Source organism: Pristis pectinata, chromosome 9 (assembly GCF_009764475.1).
Source record: "Pristis pectinata isolate sPriPec2 chromosome 9, sPriPec2.1.pri, whole genome shotgun sequence".
NCBI lineage: Eukaryota > Metazoa > Chordata > Chondrichthyes > Rhinopristiformes > Pristidae > Pristis > Pristis pectinata.
In genome coordinates, this window is record NC_067413.1 from 65,004,633 (window position 1) to 65,017,671 (window position 13,039).

Below are 13,039 nucleotides of genomic sequence, written 5' to 3' on the forward strand. Positions count from 1 at the left end.
GACTTTCTTTAGCAATCAGTCTTTCACATGACCAGCACGTTTATGGGTTAGCTGAAATGTAATGTTTATAGCACATGTAATTCAATAATGGACAATGTTCAGTTATACAAGGGTAAATCGGTTCCGCGTTGAACCAGGATGTCTTCTAACTTTTGAAACTCACATGCCTGTTTGAGTCGCCTCAGTAAAGTGAAACCTAGTTTCTTATGTGTAATCATATTGATCGATCACGTTATGATAGAGTCATTTTTATCTAGGTTGCGGATTTCAAGATAATCTTAACGTAAGCGAATCATTGCTAGTTTGCAATTTGATCCCCAGAAAAACATTTTGGTCGTTCCCCTCTCCGATTGCAATGAGATTGCCGGGATTTAACGTTTTAGCCGCAGTTGCATTCCCTATTTGCGCCGTGCAAAAAAAAATGCACTAAAGCTTCGTGTGAGGTTATCTGCAATTCTCAATCTCTCCGCCTTCGTTTGGAGGGGTCTCAAGGGAAATGCAGCTGCTTATTCATTTAAAAACAACCGAATCTGTCTATATTTTTTTTAAATTTTGGGCTGAGACACCATATATGATGTGATTGTTAAAAGGTGGTTCTAGCATTCGTGCACTTCCGATTCCTGACGTCCTATTTATTGTCTATCTACTGTCATTAGTAAACGATAGAACCACCCTTTAACAGAATCATGCATCATACTTTGGTGGGTAGCTCGGGCGAGGTTCGTCTTTCCACAACATCTGTTCCTAGGTTTCACTGTTAACACTGCTGTTTTCTGGTGACTGGAGAGGACATGTGAGTTTGAAGTCGATTAAGATAACGTCGAGAAGCTACTTAGTAATGGGGCCAGTGCCCTTTAATTTGTCTCGTGTGTAAGCAGCCTATGCTGGAACTCACCGACAAGGACATCTGCTGCAGCAAGTCTCCCAAACCAATATCATAAACCCATTCAAGCAGCCTAAGCAGGGCATCATAGAATATGTCGTCGAAAATTTGGAGAATATTAATATCTTCAGGGCTGTTGTGGATGAAAAACACTATCCTTTTAATTTTAGTTTGAATACAGTATAAGTACACACAAAAAGAAACAATATCCCAATATAGCTATGTATTTCGTATAAAACCAGCCGCTCAGACGGATATTGTTCTTGTGCACACTTTATATGCTCTGTAATATATAACCCAAAAGGAACCATTCACAAAGTAAATTTGTGCGTTCTATAGTGTTTTACAAAAAACAATATTTTTATCAAAATATTCGTTTTAATGGCTTTACTTCATACATAAATACATGTTTAAATAACAGTGGAGCGATGATTATTCAGTCGTTTGAACCGAATCTTGGATAGGACTGTATACACAGGGTGGGTAGTCACTCGTCGCTACAAATAGAATACTCGGCGTCCTTTATTTTTAACCCTTTGTTTATACCTTTTCCCCAAGACAGCTGCCAGGTATTTCTTGACAGCCATCTGTTTCCTGTAACGGCTGTAGCTGTCAGTAAAGATGCCATCGGAATGTCGCTTTGACGGGGGTTCCGTGTCCTTCCCAACACTGCTGCCACTGCAGATGAAAAATAAAATCAAGACTCCAAGACCATTTACAAGACCCTCTAGATTAAAATAGCGCCCGCACTAAACTCGACTCATCCCATGACTTTACCAGTTTGCTCCATGAATGATGAATACAGACGATTTGTTGGATGATGAACTTTAATTTGAAGGTAGCACTACTTGTTGGGTATTTACCCAACAACAAATATTGAATTAGACACGATGTGTTCATGAACAGCGATTTCTCGGATCTTCATAACAAATGTAAACAGCATTATTCGAGGGGTGTGTGGGGGGTGTGGGGTGGGGAGGTACGGAAGGTGGCTTCAACAAATTGAGGTAGATAAGAGAAGAGGAGAGAGAATTAATAAAAAGAAAAAAATGAGATGGATATGATGAACAATGTCACATAAATAACGTATTGGAAGACTTTTATTTTAAAAAAATCCTCAGGATATTCAATTTATAAAAGTGACTTCTAAATGTTAGAAACTTACCCGTCGCGCTTTGAAGGAATGTGTGAGTTTAGGAAGTTTCTTATAAAGTCATCTTTGTATATGCCCCTTAGGCGTTGAGTAAATAGCCCATCAGCATGTCTCTCCGTTCTGAGATCCACAAAACAGTACAAGAACGCATCAGTGATCCATGATCAGAATTAAACGTTTAAAATTATTTGTTCAAATAGATTCTGGATTCACTGATAATGTTAATAAATCCTTTTGTCATATGTTTATATATGAATAACACGTTTGATATTGCAAGACAGTGCAGAGCTTTATGAACGGGTCTGGCATCTTAATTATTGAATTGATTAGCATAAATTTATGCTACTTTATGAAGCCCGTCTTATGCACATCTCGTTGACATATAACTCGTACAGGGATGCTATAAGAATTTAGTTCTTTTTTAAATAATTCACATCTTAAAATGAGCATTTAATAAATAAATGTACAAATAAAATATAAACTCCGACACGAAGCTGTTGATCAAAGATCAGGAGAGCACTTCACATATTTTCACACAAATATAAAATAATATCACCTTTTCTCCGGCATATAGTATAACGTGTTCAGGTCATTAATCATCGATGAAGGAATTCGGATGCCATTTCGATCAGTTTCGTAAGTCAGATCGGGTAGTGAGTTTCCCTTTTCATCATATGCCTCATCTTCGTCCCTAGAAAGCATCAAAACGATTAAGATCTATATGTGCAATTTGGTAAAATGGTGAACTGGCTTAGAAATGTTTGGTGATGAACATTCATTTGCTTTCCATTTGCTCTCTGGGTGTGACTTACTTCTTTTTCATAGCTGTAGATGAGCTCTGCTTAGTATTGAGATTAGGGCATTGATGTAGGAGTCTAGTGGGACCCACATCAGACGTGAGCAAACTAACAAGTGGTGCCCAACTTGGTCTGACGTTCTCCAGTCCCATAAGTAATTCATAACCCTGTAAATCGAAATCTACGGACGCTACAGGAATCTTTCTGATATTGTGTACTGCCTTATTCTCCAGAGAGTTCGAGGTCTGTTCGGAACTTGAATAATTTAAACAGACTGTATAAGGCCAATTCCATAGCTCTGATGTTGGGGCGCAATTTAAGTTTAGAATGTTCATAATTTTTCCCCTAAGCAGTGACGCGGGGTATGATACGAGAAGATTTCAAAACTTTAATCAGCTTATATTTTATCAAAAGAACAGGTCTAAAATCACTATTGGTCTTCATGTTTACCCCTGTAGCGCATTTACGGTAATAACGATAAGGGAAAAAATAATAACTGTGCTGTCAGCGACCGTTGTAACTGTTGATAGTCAGTTATTAGTTTATATATCTGATAGTAGCAGTTGATGGCAATCATCTTTGGTGTTTGGAACGAAATAAAATGTGCAAATCAACTTTTGCAGAACAACAACATATTTATTTGGCGCCATTAACGTAGCAAAACGTATCGAAGCGGTTCATACGAGCATTATCAAACAGAATTTCACGCAAAGCCATATAACGTGATATTACGGCAGATAGCCAAAAGCATTATCAGGACAAGATGATGCACAGAAGCAATTAACAGGCAGGCGTTCCTTGTTTTAGACCCACAATTCTCCGGATAAATTAAACATCAAACATCACCGATGCTTTCGGCAATGTAGTAACTCGAGTTGCATCCAGGGCCGACGTACTAATCTACCCAACGAAAGGATTTCCGAGTTTACGGTTTGATGTTTTAACTATTAAACCGCATTTCCTATAGCCATGCCTGTAATTCTGACATAAAAGAAACTGGCGGATGATTACAGGATCAACATTTCGACATCTGGGCTGGGTTTTAGCCCCTCTTGGTTTACTGGGAATGTGAGGCGCTTTCTGAGGTTATTTCCTGATATGCCCTGCTACTCCAATACACAAAACGTTTTATCATTTATCTACAAGCTAATACATTCATAAAATATTCCAACTTTCCGGTGTACGTACTCCGAAAGAAACATTCCCAACCGCGTACATTTTAAACTTCAATAAAATATAAGAAAGTAGCAGCATTTTAAATTAAAGAAAACATATATACCTCCGTGACTGTAGAAGATTTCAGGAAATAGACGGATTAAATCAATTGTTAAGAACCGGTTAGCGCTAGACTGGTTGTCAAATCTTTTTCTCGTCTGCAGTTCACACATTTAATAAATGCTCTTGAACCAATGCGGCAGCCCTCCGTTTGCAACAATAGTCTCTTCTTCCGACTCGCCCCCTGACTGTAATTGACGCGATTTCACACCGACTCTCTCGGGACTTCCATTAGGTTCAGTCTCTACATTCAATTTACCAAGCAATCAACTCCATCACACCGACCACAGAACCATGCAACTCGACTTCCTGTGCCGCCCTGTCAACCCACAGCGATATGTACTATCTCACATACCAACTACACAATTCCCTCTCTTCCATCTGATTCATGGAAATGAAAGGTCGCCAAGCCTGTTATTGACATTCATTCCTAAACAAACAAGCCTTGACATACCACCTTCGATAGTATCCGAGAACCGATCCCTTGAAGGGGTCTATCTATGGCTCGAATTATCCTCTATCACGACACAGAGATGAATTAACACCTGGTTTAAAATTTGCTGAACGGAGAAGAACAGAAAATAAAAACTACCAGCACAAGGAGTCCTCCAGCATATTTGTTAAGGGATAATAAGAAGCAAGCTGCGGTACCTTATATGTCTCTGCCTCAGTCTGCCTTTCAACATCTTCCCTTCGGTCGTTCCAGTTCCTATTTAACTTGTTCAGGTTTCCGGCTCCAGTCTCTTTCTGTTTTAATTACACATTTACCTTCTCGCGCGTGTCCGTAACACTGCCTTAAATCTCACTGCCTTTGTAATTAAATCCCTCTCCCTCTCTCTCTCTCTCTCTCTCCCTCTCTCTGCTCTTCGCCCATATCTCATCCCTCCCTGTCTCCCACGCTGCGAATCAAGACTGGGAGATAAGAATCAAGAAGCATCGCCGGAGCGGGGCGCCCGGGATCGCTCGCTGTCAACAAGTATGAGTCTCCACATGGAAGGATGATCTACCGACTGAAAACAGTGACTTCAAAAAGAGAATAAAGACAAAGAATGGGGATAAGAGAAACTGTCAACAAGGTAAAGGTCCAAATCAGTAAAGTACGCGCAGGAAAAGTGAACTTCACTAAATAACTAAGACAGAGTTCCTACCTAAGTCCTGGGTAATCCATTCCGGTCGGTGAACAGTAGACATTGCAATGCATTATGATCCCATACACAACCATGAATGCTATCGTCGCTTTGTTGGACATTCTTAATCTGCGAAGTGAATATCAAAAGTTTAAAACCAAAAGCAAAATTCATATTTAACTGCCTCAATAGAGAAATACACTCGGTTTGATGAGCACCTTGCCTTGATATTGGAGAAAGAAGTTATAAAATTATATATTGCATTTTTTTCAAAAAAAACAAATCCTCTTTCTATTTCCTATCTTAAGAGAGAAGCGCCCAGCAGTTAGGTTGCTGGCTAACTTTGCTGGCTCTCACATACCTATTGCAGTTTGGTTGAGTGTTGTACACGATCTGGTCCAGGTTTACTTCTGAATCTGATAAAATCTTCCTCACGGCAACTCACTGAAGCGACGCTGAGATTCTGATGCCGTTCAACTTGCCACCGTTCAGCACTACTATATATATGCAATTATCAGAAATCTTCGCAAACAATGTTTGAAATACACATAGCAACAGATGTCTTTGTAAACATTTGTCTACATCTTATCTTTTTTATGAACTATTGTTTGTTGTACACTTGCACTCGGATTTTTATCATGAATCAGACTGCTTCCCTTTTCAGAGTCGGTGCAAGTCACGTTAAGACCATGTATCACGAATAGACGTCATCAGCTTGCGATATTCCTCCCGGAATATAACACTCTTTCTCATCGTTTATCTGACCAAAGTCATAACCCACTCATAAACATGGAAAATTAAAAATTCCACTGCGCTGGTTTTGGTGCCAGTACTTCAAGGCGTTTTCAGGATTATTAAGCAGAGAAAAACAACAGCTCAAATGTGCCATAATAATAAAATTAATAAGTAGTACAGGGCAATTCATTATTAGGGGGAAAAAACGTAGAATAGGTGTAAAGTGAAATTTGTTGAGAAGCATTTTGAAACTATGACTTGAGACATTGATCTATATTGATCAACTCTATTAGCGGAATGATCGCGCTGTCCACGGTGACAAAGCTGAAAACAAGGGAATCATCATGAGACAAAATCAATGGAGGAAAAAAAAGGCAAGCAACGTCAACATAGTTTGATGTTAAGTCCCAAAGTGCCTGAGAATCCAAAACACCTCACCGTTTCCCTTACAGCAAGTCTCGAGTTTATTTTAATATACCTATTTTTTTATATATTGTATGAGGTCGCATTTCGGTGCAACCCAAAAGTAAAATGTGTCACTAAGTTGTCTTTCAATGTTTAATATTATTAAAAGAACCTTTGGTTCAAATGTAACAAAACTTATATCTTTGTCCTCGATTGGTTAATGGTGTTAATCTTCAAATCCAAAACAGTTTACTTTTTAACCATTGCAATATATTCCAAAAAAGTTAATTTGTTAAGTGCCGTGTAATGGCACGGCGACTACTACTAAATATTACTAAATATTAATTGAATATTTGCATATTATTGAGTACATTAGCCAGCACTAATAACCCAAATCCTAGAACCTCACTTCCACGGGATATAAAACGGTTGAATACCAATGAAAATGAGTGAGGTACATAAAGAAAGCACCAGGACCCTCCATACCAATTGCTTCTCACCGAGGGCATATCAAGAGAAATCAGCTTGAAAGATCTTATTCTTTCATGCCGGTCTCTCACACAGAGTACGTTGCAGGAGAGTCCTCTGAAGACGGTTTCTTGCATCTATACCATTTGCTTCTCAACCATGGGTAGCATTAATTTAGGAAACCAGTAAACCAAGTTAAAATTAAAAGTGGTTTGACCTTAACATTTAAACAACATGACGCGGTGACATCTTTGCATCGGCAAAAGTCAAATGCCTCTGAACGTTAAAACTTGGCCCCAAAGGATATTTGTACAGATTTTCTCAAGTTCGCAAATCAAAGTGTAATTTAAAGTATGTTAAATTATCTAATTGTTAACAGATACACATGTATGTGTGTCCCTTGCATGAAATATAGAATGTAAAAACGTGGTGGGTGATTATAACCATCAGAATCGTTTGCATTTTAAAAATGTAAAACGTTAAGCACGTGTTCTTGTTTTCGATCCATAAAATGCGACCAGACACGATTAACCACAAAATGCACAGCTGAATTTTCATAAATCCTTTCGCACATTTACTGTACGCTGTCAGCGTCCTGAGGGGCCACGGATGATCATTTAGCATTTCCTGTCACATCCCTAAAGCAATTATGATGTGATTAGTTTTAAATTTGCTGTGGCATTCCCACCCCCACGTCTTGAGAGCCTAAAAACTCAAAAGACGGGATCAGAGCTCCCCCGTGTGTTCAAAGAAGAATTCCGTGAACTAGCTCGTGTTCTCACTGGATGCGGTCATAATTACGGTATGGATTAGTCCCTCTTCCTGAAAAAAATACACAAAGCGTAATCCTTTCCGATAAGGATTTTTTTTTTACTGACAATACAATAACGAATTAATTCCCTGTGCCCCAACACTGCAGCAGAATCACTTTTGTGATCTCATTGACCCTTTTCTGTTGGGTAATTTGAGGGATGATGGGGCAGAGGGGGTGCGGGTGTACAGACGATCTTTATTTTGCCAGTATTAAGTGTAAGGCCCATTCTCTTATATGTTGTAGCGAAGAAGTCGACAGTAACTTGGAGCTTGGCCTCCAAGTGGATCCAAATGGTGGTTGCACAGTTTCCCATAAACCCTCCACTCAGCAGGTTTCTTGGAGGTGAGATGCAATATGGTGCTTCTAGGTGGACAGCATCCACTCTGCAATTTGAGGAGTAACTCTTCAGCCACAGGTAGGAGGTAGCTGAAGAAGTTCTAGGCATATCTTTTCCTGTGACAGACAACTAAGAGAGGTAATATGGGCAGGATTTTCAACAGTGGTCATCTCCAAGGGAAAAGCAGGAAGCACACCTACATGGTCTTTTCTAGGGCTCTAAAGCCTTTAGCTCTGTCAATTGAGCATGCTGGCTTGAGGTACAGCTAGTTCTGTAGCATGTGTCTTTATCACTATAACCAGATGCTGGTGGGCCATAGCCTTTGCTAAGTCCAGTGCATACAAGCATTTCTTGTTCTCATATAGATATAATCGAATTGGCTGAAGAAATCAGGTTGGATCATACACTCAGCACTGCTTGCTGAAGATAATTACAAATACTTTGTTGTTGTATTTCGTATTCATGCCTGTTTCCACTTTTACTAGGCTCACTGGTGATACTCATTTTTGGTACACCAGGTTCTTAACATGCCCTTCTATACTTTCCATTGAGTTAAGGTTGATCAGCAGCTACAATGATGGATACACCAGGTCACAAAGGTTACAGATTATGGTAGAATACACTAATGTTGCTGCTGATGCCCCACAATACCTCAAAAATGCCTGGTTTTGAGGCACAGAGCTGTTCTGTATCCATCTCATTTAACACAGTGGAAGCGCCACAAAATGTGATGGAGGGTGTCCTCATTTCTAAGACAGGACTCAGTCCCTTCAAGAATTATGCAGTGGTAACTCCTATTTTTACTGCCTTGGACAGATGCATCTACAATTTATTGACTGGTGAGGATGAGGTCAAGTGTTGATCCTCTCCAACACTGCCAATGGTGTGATTAGCATGATCACAAATTAACACTTTAATTTTTTAATGTGACCGTTGTGGGCGCTACAGGAAATATGAATGTATACAAAGGAGAGGTGGGAGAAGATGAGGAGAGAGAGAGAGACAGGTGGGAGTGAGGAAATTGTTTTCCTCTTATTTTCCTTGCACTTTATGAAGGTGATTGTTTTCCCTATTCCATTGTTTATTCACATAACATGTCCAAAATATGACAGATTTTGCTTTAGGTGGCAGTCTCAAGGGAACAACTAGGCTTTATTTGTCCAAGAACTGAATGATTTGTTTCCTTTGCTGTCCATGGGATTTTGAACAATCTTCTCTAGCACAACTTTTCAAATGAGTCAGTCCTCTGTCTCATGCTCTTGAATTCAAATTTAATGGGAATATGACGTTCCTGAGAAAACCTGTGTCTTTACTACTCTTATTTTAAATGTCATGGTAACACCTTTAAATTTCATGGTGAAGAGACATGAATTAATGATTCAGTAACATGGACTTAAATCTGTAGGTCAGTACTTCCTCCTTAAAAGATATTAGTGAACCAGTTGGTTTATTATGACCGTCAGCTTCATGGTCACTTTTACCAATCCTTGGAGGATAAAATTAGCCTTGAATGACAGCCTAAAATGGGCAATAATGAATTAGCCATTCATTTTAAACCTGCTTTATTTTATTTTTCATTGGCTTCTTAGCATTGTGCTGGCAATTTGTTATCACCCAATTTATAATGCTAACCTAAAGCAATTAAAAGCACAATACAAAAACAAGATATTTCCCTCTTAGTGGTATTTCATTCATGATGGCTGTATTCATAATATGCCTGAAGCTGGCTATATTTCACGAAACATTTTCTGGCCCTTGTATTTCGCAGAATATAAACAGATGCTGCAGCAGAGCTCTGGACCAAAGCATCACAGTCAGTATTGAAAATAGGAAGCAAAAGCAGGAGATGCCAGAAAAAAACTGAACAGGATGGGCAGAAATTCTAAAGAGAGGTCAAAAAATGTATAATGTTCCAAATGTGATCTTGACAAAGTTATTTTATGATTATCAAGGGAAGAAGAGGCTTCTCATAAGCTTTCTAATAGATATGGCCATGGAATACAGAATAATGAAGGATGTAGGAAGGTCTTCGACTATGGTTGTAGTCAAGGTGTGACTGGATCCTTTATTGGAAGTAGGAATTACTTTTGATTTCTGGTTGATGCCATAATAAATATATTTATCATGCTGCTGTAAGTGCGGCTGGTGGACTCACTCAGATGAATCACACACTGCAGCACAATTTTGGACACTGGGGAGAAATTAAACATTACCAAGCTCATGTGTAGACAATGGTTGTCTTGTAGCGATGGGCTATGCACTGAGCTAGAAATAACGACATGCAGTCGGTAGGTTGCACTCGAGACTGGTTTATTATGAACTTCGCCGCACTGGCTTTTAAACGGTTAAGTTCCCGCCCTCTCTGGGCGGCGATGACGTCAGAGGTGTGCCACCAGGACCTCTTCCCACGTGTGGGCTTTCTCCCCTCGCTGGTGGAGAAGAAGGCCCAGCGCCATTTTGTGGCTGGCCTCTCTGCCGACACACGCGCCGTTTTCGGAGCCAGTTCGCCTGCGTGGAAGGTGGGTCGCCACATAACCCCCACCCAGAACTGGCGATACACCCCCCAAAGTCCACAGACTGGATCAGTCACTGTTTGGGTGGTCTGCCTCTGTGCCACAGGGCCTGAACCTCAACCGGCTGCGCCAAGTCCACATGGGCCGGTTTGAGCTGGTCCACCTTGAAAACCTCCTCTTTCCCCCCAGTGTTTAGAACGTACATGGACCTGTTGTTCCTGAGCACCTTGAACGGCCCCTCGTACGGCCGCTGTAGTGGTGTCCGGTGTGCGTCCCTCCGTACAAATACAGGCCGGCCATGAGAGCCAACTTCAAGTGACGGTGGAAACGTTCCACTAGTCCATTCGACTGTGGGTGGTAGGCAGTTGTGTGGTGTAACCGTGCTCCCAGCAGGCTGGCCACAGCCGACCACAGGCTGGAGGTGAACTGGGTGCCTCTGTCGGAGGTAATGTGGGCCGGTACCCCGAAACGTGCTACCCAGGTTGCCATCAGCGCTCGGGCGCGGGAATCGGCGGTGGTGTCAGTGAGCGGGGCCGCCTCCGGCCATCTCATGAACCAGTCCACCATAGTTAGGGGGTACCGCGCTTCCCTCAACATGGCAGGGGCCCCACGATATCCACATGAATGTGGTTGAACCTCCAGTGGGTGGGTTCGAACTGCTTCAGCGGGGCTTTGGTGTGCCACTGCACCTTGGCCGCTTGACACTGCGTGCACATTTTGGTCCATTCACTGACCTGTTTGCAAAGGCCGTGCCACACGAACCTGCTGGAGACCATCCAGACAGTTGTCCTGATAGATGGGTGCGCCAAGCCGTGTATGGAGTCGAAAACTCGCCGCCGCCAGGCTGCCGGGACTACGGGACAAGGTTGGCCAGTAGTCATGTCGCACAGGAGGGTCGTCCCACCTGGGCCTACCAGGAAGTCTTGCAACTGCAAACCCGAGACTGCAGTCCTGTAGCTGGGCAACTCGTCGTCTGCCTGCTGTGCCTCCGCCAGTGCTACATAGTCCACCCACTGGGACAGGGCCTGGATAGCTGGCCTGGAGAGTGCGTCTGCCACGACGTTGTCCTTTCCCGAGGCATGCTGGATGTCCGTCGTGTACTCGGAGATGTAGGACAGATGTCGCTGCTGGTGAGCCGACCAGGGTTCGGGCACCTTCATGAACGTGAAGGTCAACGGTTTGTGGTCCGTGAACGCGGTGAAAGGCCTGCCCTCTAAGAAGAACCTGAAATGTCGGATTGCTAGATATAGCACCAACAGGTCCCAGTCAAAAATGCTGTACTTGAGTTCGGGTTGCCGCAGGTGCCTGCTGAAGAACGCCAGTGGTTGCCAGCGCCCCTCGATGAGTTGCTCCAGCACCCCGTCGACTGCCGTGTTGGATGCGTCCACTGTGAGGGCGGTTGGAACGTCCGTTCTGGGGTGCACCAGCAACGCGGCATCTGCCAAGACTTCCTTGGCTTGAACGAAAGCGGCCGCGGCCTCTTCGTCCCAAGTAATGTCCTTGCCTTTACCCGACATCAGGGTGAACAAAGGGCGCATGACACGGGCTGCCGAGGGGAGGAAACGGCGGTAGAAGTTGACCATACCCACGAACTCCTGCAAGCCTTTGACTGTGTTGGGCCGGGCAAAGTGGCAGATCGCGTCTACCTTGGCAGGCAGGGGTGTTGCCCCGTCTTTGGTAATCCTGTGGCCCAGGAGTCCGAACTGGCATTTGGCTGGGTTGATTGTGAGGCCAAATCACTCAGGCGGGAGCAGAGCTGACAGAGGTGGGACAGATGCTCCTGACGATTTCTGCTGGCTATGAGGATGTCGTCCAAATAGATGAACGTGAAGTCCAGGTCGCGTCCCACCGCATCCATTAGCCGCTGGAACGTCTGTGTGGCATTCGTCAGGCCGAACGACATTCGGAGGAACTTGAACAGGCCGAACGGGGTAATGAGTGCTGTCTTGAGGATGTCTTCAGGGTGTACCGGGATTTGATGGTATCCCCGGACGAGGTCCACTTTGGAAAAGACGCTTGCCCCGTGCAGGTTTGCTGCAAAGTCATATATGTGCGGCACGGGGTAACAGTCTGGGGTTGTAGCCTCATTCAGTCGACAGTAGTCGCCGCATGGTCTCCAGCCCCCAGCTGCTTTGGGCACCATGTGCAGGGGGAAGGCCCATGGACTGTCCAACCTCCGTACGATCCCCAATTCCTCCATCCTCTTGAACTCCTCCTTTGCCAGGTGGAGCTTGTCCGGGGGAAGCCGTTGTGTGCAGGCGTGGAGTGGTGGTCCCTTGGTCGGAATGTGGTGCTGTATTCCGTGTCTGGGGATGGCTGCCGTGAACTGCGGTGCCAGAACCGATAGGAAGTCCGCCAGGATTCTGGTGAATTCATTGTCCAACAGTGTGATGGAGTCCAGGTGTAGGGCCGGCAACTTGGCTTCGCCCAAGGAGAACATCTGGAAAGTCTTGGCATGGACCAGCCTTTTCCCGTGCAAGTCGACCAGTAGGCTGCGAGCTCGCAAGAAGTCCGCCCCCAGGAGTATTGGGC

General features: G+C 43.3%; 1 protein-coding gene across 1 annotated transcript; it reads right to left on the minus strand.

Annotated features, from left to right (window-relative positions):
* Window positions 1–1,280: 1,280 nt before the first annotated feature.
* On the minus strand, window positions 1,281–5,707 carry LOC127574376 (glucagon family neuropeptides-like). The gene is given in 6 exon segments (XM_052023348.1): window positions 1,281–1,460; window positions 1,462–1,561; window positions 2,049–2,156; window positions 2,593–2,727; window positions 5,257–5,364; window positions 5,597–5,707. Coding segments are annotated over 5 exon segments (534 nt in total). The 5' UTR covers window positions 5,358–5,364; window positions 5,597–5,707; the 3' UTR covers window positions 1,281–1,370.
* Between the last annotated feature and the right edge of the window lie 7,332 nt (window positions 5,708–13,039).